The following is a 15,248-nucleotide window of genomic DNA, read 5'->3' on the forward strand; positions in this document are numbered from 1 at the left end:
TTTGTATTTTTGTGCTGGTTACGGTTTATATTGATTTTGGGTTTTTTCTGTAATGTGTGTGTAAGTCGCCTTGAGACTGCTTTTTACAGTGAGAAGCATCACATACGTTTCAATAATAATAAAAATAATAATAATGGTTCTTGTAGGTCAGTATTGTCTACTCTGATTGGCAACATTTCTCTAGGGTCTCAGGTAGTGGTCTTTTCTATTACCTGGTACCTGATTGTAAACTGGAAATGCCTGGGATTGAACCTGCGACCTTATGCATGCAAAGCATATACCTTAGTACTGAGCTATAATGCCTAACTTCTTCTGTCCTCTTCCTCCCTCAAACTGAGAGAAAACTTTAATTTGACCCAGTTAGAGGGGGATTTAGAGGGGGGTTTGTACAGGGTTTTGGATTTGGTTGCCTAGCATCATGAATATAACTGCTTCCTTCAGGGTGATTTCCCTGCTTTGGTTCAGCACAACACTGTTGGTTTCAGAGCGCTTAACAATGCTTGATACTCAGAGGGGTGATTTAATGCTGAGTGATTTTGCATTAGCACCCCTTTATCCCTAATTTTGAGTATTCAAGTGTATTCCAACTTTAGGAACATAGGAAGCTTTATATTGAGTCAGAGCATTGGTCCATCTAGGCCAGTATTGCTGATACTGACTGGCAGCAGCTCTCCAGGGTTTCAGGCAGGATCCTTTCTCAGTCCTACCTGGAGATGCTGCAGATTGAATCTAGGACCTTCTGCATGCAAAGCATGCGCTCTAGCACTGAGCTATGGCCCTTCTCATACATGTATGTTTGGATCTTCTGTTTTCTTGTTTGTCTGCCACATAAACTACATATTCTTTCCCCCTGATCCTCAAGGGTTGCTTCATATGTTCCCTTTTCCATACATGGAGTCTTATCAAATAAGAGGTGTTTGATTTCACAGTAACAGTCTAAGTCTTCTTTACAAACTTGTGACATAATCTTGCAAATGTTGGGTTGGATCCACACTTAGACATACTCAGAATAGACCCATTGAAATCAATTGAACTTTAAAAAATGTTAATTATTGATACTCCAATACATAATATTCTAATACATAACACTGAATTCATATTCAATATATCCAAAGTCACTAATTCATTAGATCTATATTCCAATAGCTAATAAATGGATTCCAGGTGTTGTTGGGGTTTTTGGGGAAACATTTGAATTGAGTATCTGTTTTTTACAGAGCAGTTTATAACTGGTAATTTTATCCATAAATATAATAGTCCATATCTTCTTTTTCCATTAATTAATTATATATGAGTTATTCAAAAGAATGTTGCCAAAATTCATGCTGCAATCAACATGTGCATCACCATTGCAGTATAGTCCCTAAGGAATTGGTTCTTAATGTGCTCCAAACATATAGTAACAGGATTTAATTGTAATTTGAATTCTGTGATTGTTTTATATCACTTACAACCTTAATTCATTATTGCCTAACCAGACTTACAACACCACCATATATGGAGAAGTTCCCCTTCTATTTCTACACCTCCAGCCCAGATTTGTTACCCTGGAAACATTCTTGATATTTTAGCTGTGATATAGAACCACATATAAATGATTTTAGAAAAGTTTCCCTTTGAGTTTACATCCAATACGTATCTAAGAGAATTTGAATACGCATATTCCCATTGTTCATCCGATATTGATATGCTAAATTATTTCAATTTTATTTAACTACTTCCATTAGCTAATACCTATATCGAATAACGTTTTATATACCTTGGATAACAATCATTTTTGTCTAAAATGAGATAATTTTTCGAATGGGATATAATTCGTAACCTTTGTAACTCATGGTGATTTCCTGGATATAGTTTAGAATCTGCAGGTAATGAAAAAATGGAAGATGAAGACTGAAATTTTCTTCAGGTAGTTGAGCATAAGAAACAACAACTCCATGAGAAATAAAATCCTTAAATTTTACCAAATTGCCTTCAAGCAAAACAGAGTAGTTAGTTTCCTTGCTCTCTGAAAAACGTGAGTAGCAAGCCCCATTGATTTCAGTGAGTCTACTCTAAGTATGACTAACTCTGAATCCAGCCCATAGTTCGTATTTCAGCTCTGCTCTCTGTTATGTACTTGCTTCAGGTCAACTTTTATTTTGGTCTTCTGATACTAGTGTAACAGCATTATCATACAATGTATGCTTGAAAAAATCCTACATCAGTAGTGGGAGGATGCCATTCCTTTCATGTTTGGAATGCACCTTGCATGATGACATGTTTTCTCAGTGTACTTTTTAGAACATCTTTACTGGTAGGGTTATAGAGCGTACATGCATGTTCTTGTGTAGCTGTCTGTGTTCACATGTGCTATAGAGATGGTACTTAATGGAGAAGAGGGAGTAAAATCTAAGTTTTAAAAAATCAAACTGTTTCTGTAGGTTTTTCCTTTAGCTGGGTTAGGGCTGGTTCACCTGCTTACTAGGTCCAGTGATCCTTTTCATGTGAGGCGGCACTCCCTCTACCACACATTCAACACCCATTCAGGGACACAATTTCCATAATTCTTCCCCTTCAAAAAATGAAATGGGAGGAGACTGCAGAAAAGGCATTGCATCACACATGTGGCAGAGTGGTGGAGCATGCATGTGTTATTTGACAGGGTAAGCATGTGAGCCAGCCCACAATTGACCCCCCCACACAGAAATCAAGGTTGACAGCCACAGGTGCGATGTTATGAATGTTGCTTTGTTAACTAGTGTTGCAACTCTTGTAACAACATCCTTAGTTTGCTTTCATAACATAGTTATGATAGCAAGCAAACTAAAAATTCTGTTACATGATTAAGTGCACATAGCTGCATATAGGATTGCAGCTACTATTATTTTCCTATGGTATTTATAGTAGAAATGAGTCTCAAGAGGTGCTTCTGTGGCCGTATATGTGTATAGATATCTTTTTATGGTTAATGGACACACTGCCTTGTTGTGGCGAAGGGGCTTGCGTAACTCAGTGAAGCCATAAGCTATGCCGTGCAGGGCCACCCAAGACGGACAGGTCATGGCAGAGAGTTCTGACAAAATGTGGTCCACTGGAGAAGGAAATGGCAACCCACTCCAGTATTCTTGCCAAGAAAACCCCATGGAACGTATCACAAGGCGAAAAGATATGATGCCGGAAGATAAGCCCCTCAGGTCGGAAGGTGTCCAATATACTACTAGGGAAGATCCGAGGGAATTTCCAAGTAGCGCCAGAAAGAGTGAAGCGGCTGGGCCAAAGCCAAAAGGACACTCAGCTGTGGATGTGTCTGGTGGTGAAAAGAACATCCGATGCTGTAAAGAACAATATTGTTTAGGAGCTGGAATGTCAGATCAGTGAATCAAAGTAAGCTGGAGGTGGTCAAACATGAGATGGCAAGATTGAACATCGACATCTTGGGAATCAGCGAACTAAAATGGACAAGCATGGGCGAATTTAATTCAGGTGACCATCATATCTACTGCTGTGGGCAAGAATCCCTTAGAAGAAATGGAGTAGCACTCATGTCAGCAAAAGGGTGGGAAAAGCAGTACTGGGGTACAATCTTAAAAACGATAGAATGATCTCAGTACGAATCCAAGACAAACCATTCAACATCACAGTAATTCAAGTCTATGCCCCAACCACTGAGGCCGAAGAAGCTGAGGTTGATCGGTTCTATGAAGACCTACAACACCTTCTAGAACTAACACCAAAAAAAGATGTCCTCTTCATCATAGGGGATTGGAATGCTAAAGTAGGAAGTCAAGAAATCACCGGGATAACAGGCAAGCATGGCCTTGGTGTACAAAATGAAGCAGGACAAAGGCTAATAGAGTTTTGCCAAGAGAACACGCTGATCATAGCAAACACTCTTTTCCAACAGCACTAGAGGCGACTCTACACATGGACATCACCAGATGGTCAATATCAACATCAGATTGATTATGTCCTTTGCAGCCAAAGATGGAGAAGCTCTATACAGTCAGTCAAAACAAGACCTGGAGCTGACTGTGGCTCAGATCATGAGCTTCTTGTTGCAAAATTTCGGCTGAAATTGAAGAACGTAGGGAAAACCACTAAACCATTCAGGTATGACCTAAATCATATCCCTCCTGAATATACAGTGGAGGTGAGGAATAGATTTCAGGGATTAGACCTGATAGACAGAGTGCCTGAGGAACTATGGATGGAGGTCCGTAACATTGTTCAGGAGGCAGCAACTCAATCCATCCCAAAGAAAAAGAAATGCCAGAAAGCCAAGTGGCTGTCTGATGAGGCTTTACTAGTAGCGGAGGAAAGAAGGGAAGCGAAAAGCAAGGGAGAAAGGGGAAGATATATCCAACTGAATGCAGAGTTCCAGAGAATAGCAAGGAGAGACAAGAAGGCCTTCTTAAATGAACAGTGCAAAGAAATGGAGGAAAACAACAGAATGGGAAAGACTAGAGATCTCTTCAAGAAAATTGGAGATCTCAAGGGAACGTTTTGTGCAAAGACAGGCATGATAAAGGACAAAGGGACCTAACAGAAGCAGATGAGATTAAGAAGAGGTGGCAAGAATACACAGAAGAACTATACAGGAAAGATCTGAATGTCCCTGATAGCCATGGTAGTGCGGTCACTGAACTTGAGCCGGACATCCTCGAGAGTGAAGTCAAGTGGGCCTTAGGAAGCATTACTAACAACAAAGCTAGCGGAGATGACAGTATTCCAGTTGAGCTATTTAAAATCCTAAAAGATGATGCTGTTAAAGTGCTGCATTCAATATGCCAACAAATTTGGAACAAAAATTTGTTTTTTTGTTGAAAAAAAAATTTGTTGAGAAAAAAAAGAGAGAATAATCTCCGAGTTCTTGGTCAGAAAGAGTTCACAAATACACAGTTGTAAGAGATAGGGTTTTAGTGTCAGCTTCTTTCAGACTATTTTTAGCTCTAGAAAGTTGCTTTTCTTAGTTAATGTAACTTGATATAGTAATGTTTTGGCAGGCTAAAAAATGTAGTATTTTAAACAACTAGGATGGAATGCAGTAATTGACTAGCAATCAAGTCAGGTTGCTAAAATGCTGTTTTGGGGGGTGTTCTAGGCATGGACAAATCTTTTTCCATTTGGTTTTATATAATTTCTTGAGGCAGCTTAGTATTATCCTTGCCAAAATTGCAAAAGGTTTTGCAGATTGGTTGTTAGGATTCAGCTATTGTGTGAAATGGAACTATTGCTGTGTTTTGAATTGATTTTAGGATTGGGTTCTAACTAGATATGTGAAGGCTTGGGAACAAATGTTAAAATTGGGGTGGGAGGGACAGGGACTGGTTTTTCCAAATTTTCTAAAAATCCCTGGGGAAAAAATGGGGAAAATGTGTTTTGGGATTTTCTCCCTGTTTTTTTCCTTATTTTTTCCCCAAGCATTCACATCTTTAGTTCTAAGGCTTGACAGAAACTCCCCCCCCCCATAACTCCCTAGAACCCGTTTAAGGAGTAGCTGAATTAGATGGATGATAACTCAGTGTTTCTTCCTTATCACTTCTTATTTTTCTACTTCTTGATTTAAGTATTGGGTCTGAGTGTTTAAAGAGTTTTCCTCCCCTCTTTTATTGTGTAGTTTTAAACCAATACCATCTAGCTTTCAGGGCAGTGCTCAAATTACAGGAAAGCCTTGAGGGTTTGGACATTGCTTTTACCACTAAAGTAGGAGTCTCTTCATTCTTTCCCCCTCTGCAAAGACAGTGTTAAAAATGAGCTAGTAACACTGCTTTGCTACTTCCATCCCATAATTCTATTCTAATAGATGACTGTTCCCAGCCTTTGGCTAGTATAGACTCAATTATAGATGGGCAAATGTTTGAGTGTAGTATTTGTTTAGTACAAAGAAGCCTCTTAACTTTGTATATTGAAGTAAGCATGTGTTTGTTTTTACAACTAAGGGTGCAATCCTTAGTTGAAAAAAGTCTCCCAACTCCCGGCATTCCCCATGCTGGCTGGGGAATGATGGGAGTTGTAGGATGTTTTTCTGTCTAAACATGCATAGGATTGTCCTCTAAAAATATTTGAAGAAGCAGGAGATGTTTAGTTCCTGTTGGGAGAACAACAGATATTGTCAATGATTCCTAAATGGTAGTCTGGAAGCAAAGAGTAGACAGGAGAAAATCTGTAGTTGTGTCATCAAGGTGCTGTTAGTGAGTGTTAAGGAGAACAGTGTAGCCTTGTAGGCTAGACTGTTTCAAAGTTGTGTAGGGTTGACAAAAATAAGGTTTTGAAGGCACTTAGACTTAAAAGAAACAATGTATTTGAGCTAGGTTTCCCTTTCCAGGGAGGCTATAGCTCTTGAACCAGCCTGACATTGCCAATTGGTCTAAGCAGATATTCTTTTGGAAATTTTAGAAGGATGAGTAAGGTACAGTAGCCATTCCAAAGTATGCTGATATCCTTTATTCCTCTGAAAAGGGTTAGTTGTAGGAAAATACGAATTTGGATGGTGAGAGTTGCTCCTTTTGCCTTCTTTTTCCCTTCTTTCAGCTTCACTGTACAGTGAACATCCAAGAAAAGTGGATACAGATGAAATAAGCTTGCAGTAATCGGAACATTATTAAACCATACAGCTCTGGTATACTTGTAGTTTTTATTGAATTGTCCAAAACATGAAAAATCTACAGCTGAACAAGTTGCTCTCAAGAGAGCACTAGTTCTTAAAGGACAGCCACTTACAGTGTCTAAACCTGAAAGAAGAAGCATCTGTCTACCTGCCTCGGGCTTTTTGGCATCTCTGTATCATACAAAGATGTAATTTTCTCTGCAAGATGTTCTGTAGGAACCATGCAGAAACTTATGTGGTTGGAACCATTCCCTGCAGAGTGAACGTACAGTTTGATACTGTACCTCAGGTCATTCAGCTCCTGGTTCACAGTCCTAGAGTGAATTGTTTTTCCCTGAGATGTTACTGCACTGTCATTCTAAAAGGATGGCCCGGCATACAGAGGAAGAACTTGCTGTTGCCAAGCAAATAAAGGGATCCCATTGTAAACATTTTTCCCATTAGCAGCAATGCAGTTTTCATCTGCTTGAAGGGGTGTTTTATATTCCAGACCATTTTGAAAGCTGGATGTTGTTTTTTGTTCAGGATCTGCAGCTTGTTCCAGAAACCTAGTCTTCAAATGATAACAGATCTAAGTTTCTATGGTGCATTGCCTGCAACTCCCTCTCCTAATGAATCTTGTGCAGTGCTCCTCTTACTCTGTTATTGGTCCCATTTTGCAATTACAGCCTTCGTTTATGACTTTTCTCTCTTGGTGGCTTTCAAACTGTGTTCTGGGAACCCTGGATTTCCTTGGAAACATTCATGAGGCTGTAAAATTTCCCTCAGACACCTTGTGCACCCCTACCAATCTTCCTCTTGCAGTATGTATTTGCAGGTAAGTGTGGCTTATTTTCTGAGCTACACGTTCAGTTCATGCAGGGCAGTGTACTGTCTGCCATGAGAATTGACTGGCACTCTAGGTCAGAACATGCCTCTAAATCTTCTACAACACACAGCAGTGCCATGGTAGATATGCCATGCAGGGGTTCCATAGTAGACAATCAGTATGGAAAGTGTACCCTGAAGGTAGCAAACCATGGATCTGCATGAGTAACAGTTAATGGGTCTCTTCGATGCAGAGTCCATCTGGATCTTCCCATGAGCACCATGTTTTGTTTACTGGCATCTAGGAAATGTTGGCTTCTAGATTTTGAGATATCTTTAGCCTTAGGTTTCATGAAAATGTTCATCATCATTATATTATTTTTATTTTGTTACTAGCTGATATACCCGGCATTGCCCAGGATGTAATTTTGTCATAGGCACTATTTGTTAGAAACACATTAAGGTAGATTTACACTTCTCGGAAAGGCCCCATAAAAACGGTGAAAAGTTGAAACCACCAGACTTGATTTAAAAAGCACAACAATTATAATGAGCAGATTGAATAAAAAACACTACTAAAAATGCAAGAGACTGAATCTGTAAGCACTACTACAATATAATCCACACTGAATCTCATACCACTATTAAAATGTTCAACAGAGGCTTCCTTGCTGGATATTGCAGGAACAGGGGAGAGAAACTAAATGCTCTCCACAGTCAGAAAAGAAACCATGAGTAAAGGGGAGGGAACAAACGGCAGCCAGCCAATCCAAGGTGAAGGAAGTCAGAGTGAATGGGGGAGAGACCAACAGAATGAAAGATGGCCACTAGGCTGACTGGTAGCTGAAATCAGAAACCTGGCCTGTACCATGATTGAGAGGGTGTACTTGATAGTAAGGGAAAGTATAAACAAAGTAATAATGTAACCCAGTGACTCCTGTCATACACTCCGGCAAGTGAGAATGTGAACTAAAAGTGGCAGCAATTCTAGGGCCCAAGTGGCGGGCTCAGTGGCCTCTGCAGTGTGATTAGGCCCAGGGCAGCTCCCCTTATGCCCTGTCTTACAGACAGCCTTGCAGCCAGCCACAAAGACAAAAATCCTCAATTCGGCTACACGTAAAACTCTGCTATTTTGCTCTTCGTTTTGCAATTGCCCTCTCAATTCCCCCCAGTTCACTCTTTTATGAATAAAGCTCTAAGTCTCCACTCCACTGTGACATCCCAGCCCCTCAGACAGGCGAGCACACACCGCACCACATTTCACATTAGTGTTAATCACACACTACTAAGAGATACATCTGGCATCGAAAGGGGTAAAGATATTTAACACCAACTTGCTTGCTCGCTGGATATTGCAGGAAGAGGGGAGAGAAACTAAATGCTCTGCACAGTCAGAAAAGAAACCATGAATAAAGGGGAGGGAACAAATGGCAGCCAACCAATCCAAGGTGAAGGAAGTCAGAGTGAATGGGAGAGAGACCAATAGAATGAAAGATGGCTAATAGGATGACTCATAGCTGAAATCAGAAACCTGGCCTGTACCATGATTGAGGGGGTGTACTTGTTAGTAAGGGGAAGTATAAACAAAGTAATAATGTAACCCAGTGACTCCTGTCATACTCTCTGGCAAGTGAGAATGTGAAGTAAAAGGGGCAGCAACTGTAGGGCCCAAATGGCAGGCTCAGTGGGCCCCTACAGTGTGATTGCACCCAGGGCAGCTCCCCCTTATTCCCTGCGTTACAGACAGCCCTGCAGCCAGCCGCAAGCACACAAACCCCCACACAATTTTTTGACTTTTATATATATATAGAAGATTAAGATGTTACATACTGCTTTTCAGGATGACCTTACAATGTGGTTTACATAAAGTTGTTAAAACAATAAGCAATTAAAGTTATACAATAGAAGAAAACTGTTTGTCTTGACAAAGCTGTTTCTGCTAGTAGACTCCTCCCCTTGGGGCAACTGGCTCTTCAGAAGCCCCTGTGGTGGCAGTTGTGGAATGGAGAGGACCGCTGTCTTTTACACAAAATGGCAAGTTGCCTATCTGGAAAAGTGAGTGGCTGTCAGACTTCAAAGGAAACTCTCTGTGTGTGTAGAGAGATTCATAAATTGAATCTTTCGATCTTGGCTTCTGCCAATTCCCCAACTTCTGCCGCCACCACTACTATTTCAAGTCAAAACAATATCCTTTGTTGTCTTGCCTTAGTAGTAAATACTTACGATTCTTTTCATGAGTAGTGTATACAATGCACTGCATAAAATGCAACCATTTTCTTTCTTTTTTTAAAAAATACTTTTTATTCTATTTTTTAACTTTATAAATGAAATAAACAATACCAACAACCTAATCAATAACTACAATTTCCCAACAATACAGTATTCTTAAGAGGACACAGCAATAATGGAAAAGAAAGAGAAAACAGAGGAAGGAGAAGGAAGGGGAAAAAAAGAAAAAATATATAAATAATTATTTAAAGAAATTAAATGCAACCATTTTCTATTGAAAGGTGTACTTATGGGTGGGGGCGGGGGGTCTGAAGCCCCAAATACTGTTAATCTAGATTATTATTTAATCTAAAACAGTAGACATTTGTTTGTGGATTAAACTGTGGAGTGGTGGTGATTGCTCCTCAATAATTGGATGGTTTCCACTACTTTAAGGCTGTAGATAGAGTATCGTTTCACATTCTGCCAATATTGCTTTGGCAGGTTTTCCAAAAATAATTTGTATAATCTGAGCTACATGGAAAAGTCAGTGTTTCATATAGCAATGTCAGTATTGGAATTTAACACTCAAGATAACAAAACCATTAGGGTGGTATTTGGACATACTTTTTTTAGCAGGCGGGTACTATATGTAAACAACAATACTATCCACTGAAAGATTGCCTATAGATCTTACTATTAAGACTTAGCTTATTGACATTTATTTATATACAAATTTCTCCATCACAACTTTGGCCCTAAAAGTCCCTCAGAATGGCTAACAGAGGATATAAAGGAAACAGTAACAATAAAGCAAAACTAATTTGGCTGCAGCCTACTGGATAACAACCATCAAAATAAAAAAATAATTGGTGAGAGTAGTGTACAGTAACTTGACATGTAGCTGAGACCTATGCATGTTTCCTCCAAAGTAACTTCTGCTCTGTTGAATCAGGCTTGCTTCAGTCCAAAGTAAGTCACCTAGGATTATGTCCAAAGTCTTTTTATGAGAGCTGGGGTAGAATTGTGGTTAAGAAAACTCAGCTGTGAATCAGGAAGTTCTAGTGCAAATGTTCTAGTGCAAATGTTGGATGCAAATGTTGTCTCGGCCATGAGTTCACACCTCAAAAGAATTAATTATCTTTCACCCTTCATGCCCCCATTTGCAATATGGAGATAGAGGTGCTGATGTGCTATGGTATTAGATACCATAAAGGGTGGTGGTTAGCATTGCTGAGATCATGTATGGGAAGAGTGTTACATACTAAAGTGTTGTTCAGATGTTCAATATGTTAGATAACAATAGTTTAGAAGCCATGACTATTAATCGCTATTAATGCTATTATCTCTCAGGAGTTGTTTGACCAGATCAGGTTGTCTCTTGAGGAAGTGAGGGCTCCGAAAGCTCTCTATTGAAGCAACCAAAAGATAATTGGAGAAGTTAGGCTCGTTGTGATTCTAGAATAGTGAAAAATGTACTGCCAATAGTGGGAGTTGTTGTCAGGGCCCGGCTTCAGCATCGCAACGGACCTTGTAGGTGATAGCCAGGATTTGATTGGAAGTAGCCTGGACGGGCCTGGGCCTATTCAGCCTCTGTAGTGTCAGAGTCTGTGTGAGCTTCTCTCTTTCAGGGTTCTCAGAGCAGAGCAGGGGGAGTCACCCAACTCCCTGTCCACCTGCTGGTCCGGCCTTGGCAGGCAGGGAGGCTGGAAGCTGTCCCTGAGAACCTGACCCCTGGGGTGGGGGTTGCAGAAGGATCACCCAGGTTGAAGCGTCAGTGCTGGAGGGCTGAGCAGTGCCGCCTTGTTCAGACAGGGGCCTTGCTGGAAGGCTAAAGGCCCTTGTCTGTCAAGGGATCTGGAGGAGGTGTATTATAGTCACTCTTTCCCTTTTAAACTGATGCAAAGACAAAGAGCCTTTGCTAGGAACATCTCATCTTTATTGCCTGAAGCCTTCTCTCTTTAGATCCAGTATTGTCTCGGCTTTTGGAGGCACTCTGCACATTGGACCCCCCTCCCCTTAATTGGAACTTTGGATTGCTAAAGACTTGCCATGAAAAGTACTGTGATTTCAACTCTCATTTGCTGTGGATTGTGTGTGTTTGTCCTCAGCGTACTGGCAGACTGGGTTTGATCTATGACTTTTGGACTTGCTTCTGCCTGGATGCATGCACTGCGGAGTTATGAATGTGAAAGCGGTGGCACGGAACTCCTTGTGTGTCTGGGTGTACCCTTGTCTTGATCTTGATAGGCCTCGACCATGTAGCCTGGAGTTACCAACAAAAGATTAAAAGTTGGACTCTCTATGGGTGTGGTTTTGTTTAAGCCTTTCAAGAATTTATCCCTTGATTGCCTGATGGGGTCATTCCCAGAATCATTCCCATTCCTTGTCCAGGGTTGGAACCCCATGTATGGATTGCCTGGGTTAGGTATGCCAGGATTCCTGAATCCCTTCTCTTGGAGATGGCAACGGGTTAACCATGTTGATGAGGATCTCAGTCACAGTGGTAGTGTTTAGCTTTGGACTGTTTTGGAATTACATAGAGTCTATAGCTACTGACCATCAGCTATATGATTTCTGAAGAGTGGAACCATTCAGTTTTTGCTGTGGGATTTTCTGCAATAAAGAAATCTCACTGATTTGGGTGTCCAGTGTCAGATTTCCTGAGCGTGTGCTCTGGGGGGATCAAGAAATCTGACAGTTGTCATATCAGTGGTAGAAGAACTTAATCCCCATCCCTCATTCTAAAATCCACTTGTACACTTGCCATTAGTCAAAACTAGCATTGCAATTTAAGCTCCTCTGCTCATGGAGGTGGCAAATGCCCATCTTCTAACTGCTTCTTCAATTAGGGAATGGAGGACTTCAAAACTGGAAAAGTACTGTTACTGTTTTCATCATCCTTCCCTTCTGTGGGTGTGTTTAACCTTGCTAAAATGGTTTGGCAAATATAGGCCAGGTTTTTTTTTTTTGGTACTAATTCTCTCCCCCCGCCCCCGGAAACTTATATAAATATTAGCTTGTATGGCTTCAAGTATTTAAACATTACATTTTGTGTTGGCCTGGCTAGCCACCATTGTTGGAACTACTTTAATGTTTTCATTCATTTTCCAAATAACTTTTAGGACAAGAACATGTGAGATCTTTGGAAACTATCCAATACTGTGATTATAATGAGGAGGCATTTATTGAAAAAATCTTTACTTTCTCCCCTGCCTTCCTCCCCTCTGCCCTTGAGAAGGTTGCAAAGCCGTTGAATCCAATAATATAAAGTCCAACTACAATTTACATTTTTTGTCCCTGCTTTCTCAACAGATTCCCCCCAGTATGGCCTCTTCATCAACACCTAGATGTAACTCAAACTCCTTGGAGAGTTCCTCAATTAAAAAAGTGAGTATATTTTCTTGTTTAAACTTTCCACTTTTTTGTTTTTAAATTTAAACATTTCTAGATATCTAAATGACTCTGAAGCCATTGCGGGTAGTTATGTGCTTGAGAATTTGGATTGTTCTTAGCATCTAGTTTTATAACTTACATTTCTATTACAACCTAAGCTTAAATCCCAAAGGATAGAACACCAAGAACACCAAGTAAGATAGAACACAAAGGAAAGAACACCAAGAGTATAATTTTTCAGTCCCTTTTGTTCTAATTGGTATATGAAGTTTACATGTACAGGATTGTACCAAAATTGCACAACATAATGAGAGTTCCTATTCTGATACCATTATTTCTTCCTTAGCCTATGAAAGATGGGACTAACTGTGAACACCATGAAGAAATACCTTGTTTACCAGGTGAAAATAGAATCACAGGTAAAAACAAATACCATAAACAAATGTTGTAGGAGCCCAATCATATGTGCAAGATTGGGCTGTACCATATCAGAGAGCTGATGGAAGATAATATATTTAAATATTTTGAATGCTCCTGCTTGTTTTAAAAAAATACCCCCTCCCCACTCCGGTATGTCAAGGCCTAGCACTTCAGAGAGAAACTAGCTGTTCTTAAGCACCCTTTGTTGTATTTTCTGGGCATTTTAACAGCGGCAGATATGTAACCTTCATCTGTGGGCAAAAGTGATGCATTTTCATGTAGAAGATGAAAATGAGTTCTGTAGCATCTCAGCTGGAGTGATATGATCTGAAATCCCTTCTGTGGTAATCGCTAATAAGAATAACTATGGAATGACGGCATCGCAGAGTTTATTCCCTCACTTCTAATAGCAAATGTATTAGCTGACAGAAATGGAGCCCAAACTTGGCCACTTAGAATCAAGGGGGAGGTATCAGCCTGCTTGGGGAAACCTGGAGGTTTGCAGATGCAAAAAAGCCATGAAGGGGGGAAACCTTCCCCTTCCAAATAACCCAAATAGAATTGAGAATTCTCAGTGGAGTATTGGAATATTGTTAGTTGGGAGAGAGAAATGGAAAGCTGGGGCGGAGATGGGGAGGAGAGTGAACTGGCTTGCTTGAGCCCCTAATAACTTCTAGTATCCTGGAGGAAAGCAGGGCTGTGTTGGAATCCTGAACAGGAGCATTCCTGTTAGGGGGTGACAATATACTGTAACATTTGTTGCCGATCCCTTGAGCAGATGATCATGCAGGCACAGCACAATTTTTGAGTACACAATTTTTAAAAACTTAGCTACCTCTGTTAGTCATTTGTGGCATATCAAAGGCTTCAAAGAAAGAGAGGCTTTGCCCTCTTCCAGTTCACAGAAGGTTCTCTGTCTGGTTTTCTGGAGATGACTCTTGCTCACCACAGGCAACTAGGCAAGTTGCTAATTACAAGCCTGCTCTATGAACAAGTATCGATGTATTAATGGAATATTGGGCATTTGCAGCTTAAATAGACTGCCACACATCATTTCAGAGTTTGGAGCATGTCGTTTCTGAACTCAAAAGTGGGCAACTCGACATCATAATTTTCCATCTCCTTCTCCTAGGTAGCACAAAAGAACACCATGCTTGGCTTACATTGTAACAAAACCCTATTTGTTTCCCTAGGGATACAGTTTGCGCCCCATGTCAGTGATTTTTCTTAAAGTAATATATAAATGGCAAACCCAGTTACCCTCTTCAGAATAACCTAGACAACAAGAAATCAGTAGTTTAATTTTAACATTTCAAGCACAAAACAGCCTCTGCTATTGGGGGTTTACTTCACCCCAGGGTTCTCTGCTCAGTATACTTTGCCCTGCTGACAGCTCTGAGTTTTGGCATCCTCTCAGGGCCTGCATCTGATTTCCTCTGCTTCTGGCGTTCTTCCCACACTGCTAGTAACTGTCAGAGCTTCTCCTCTTGAGTAGTGGTGGCCTCTGCATACCTCGGCCAAGAACTCCAGTCCTTGGCCCAAGGCAGTTTCCCACTCTTCTTCTGGCACACCTGTCTTGTCTTCCTTTTTGTCTTTGCTCTCCACTGCCCACCTGGCCAACCCTTTCTTTCTTATATCTTGGAGCCAGAGGCTCTGCCCTCCTCCATTCCCTTCTTCCATAACCATTTATCCCCCTGGCTAGTCCCTTGATGACATGCCCACCAAGGTCCACTGCCCTTCTCCTCCCCGCCTCCCCCAACTGGGATCTTCTGCCAGTGGCTCCTGTTTCTCCACAGTGCAGAATAAAATTGGATTTCTGCATCGAGGT

The 15,248-nt window shown here is 40.7% G+C and overlaps 1 protein-coding gene across 5 annotated transcripts in view; it reads left to right on the forward strand.

Moving 5' to 3' along the window:
* Positions 1–15,248, forward strand: part of MTM1 (myotubularin 1) — a 54,780-nt gene that overhangs the window by 1,655 nt on the left and 37,877 nt on the right. For all 5 annotated transcript variants that reach the window (XM_084813703.1, XM_084813704.1, XM_084813701.1 and 2 more), the window contains exons 2-3: positions 12,920–12,994; positions 13,347–13,419. In XM_084813703.1, coding sequence (XP_084669829.1) covers positions 13,357–13,419 — 63 coding nt within the window. In that variant the 5' untranslated portion in view covers positions 12,920–12,994; positions 13,347–13,356. The remainder of the gene's footprint in view (positions 1–12,919; positions 12,995–13,346; positions 13,420–15,248) is intronic.

This window comes from Heloderma suspectum, chromosome 9, assembly GCF_057233095.1.
Source record: "Heloderma suspectum isolate Gila_16-S chromosome 9, 16-S_ref, whole genome shotgun sequence".
Classification (NCBI taxonomy): domain Eukaryota; kingdom Metazoa; phylum Chordata; class Lepidosauria; order Squamata; family Helodermatidae; genus Heloderma; species Heloderma suspectum.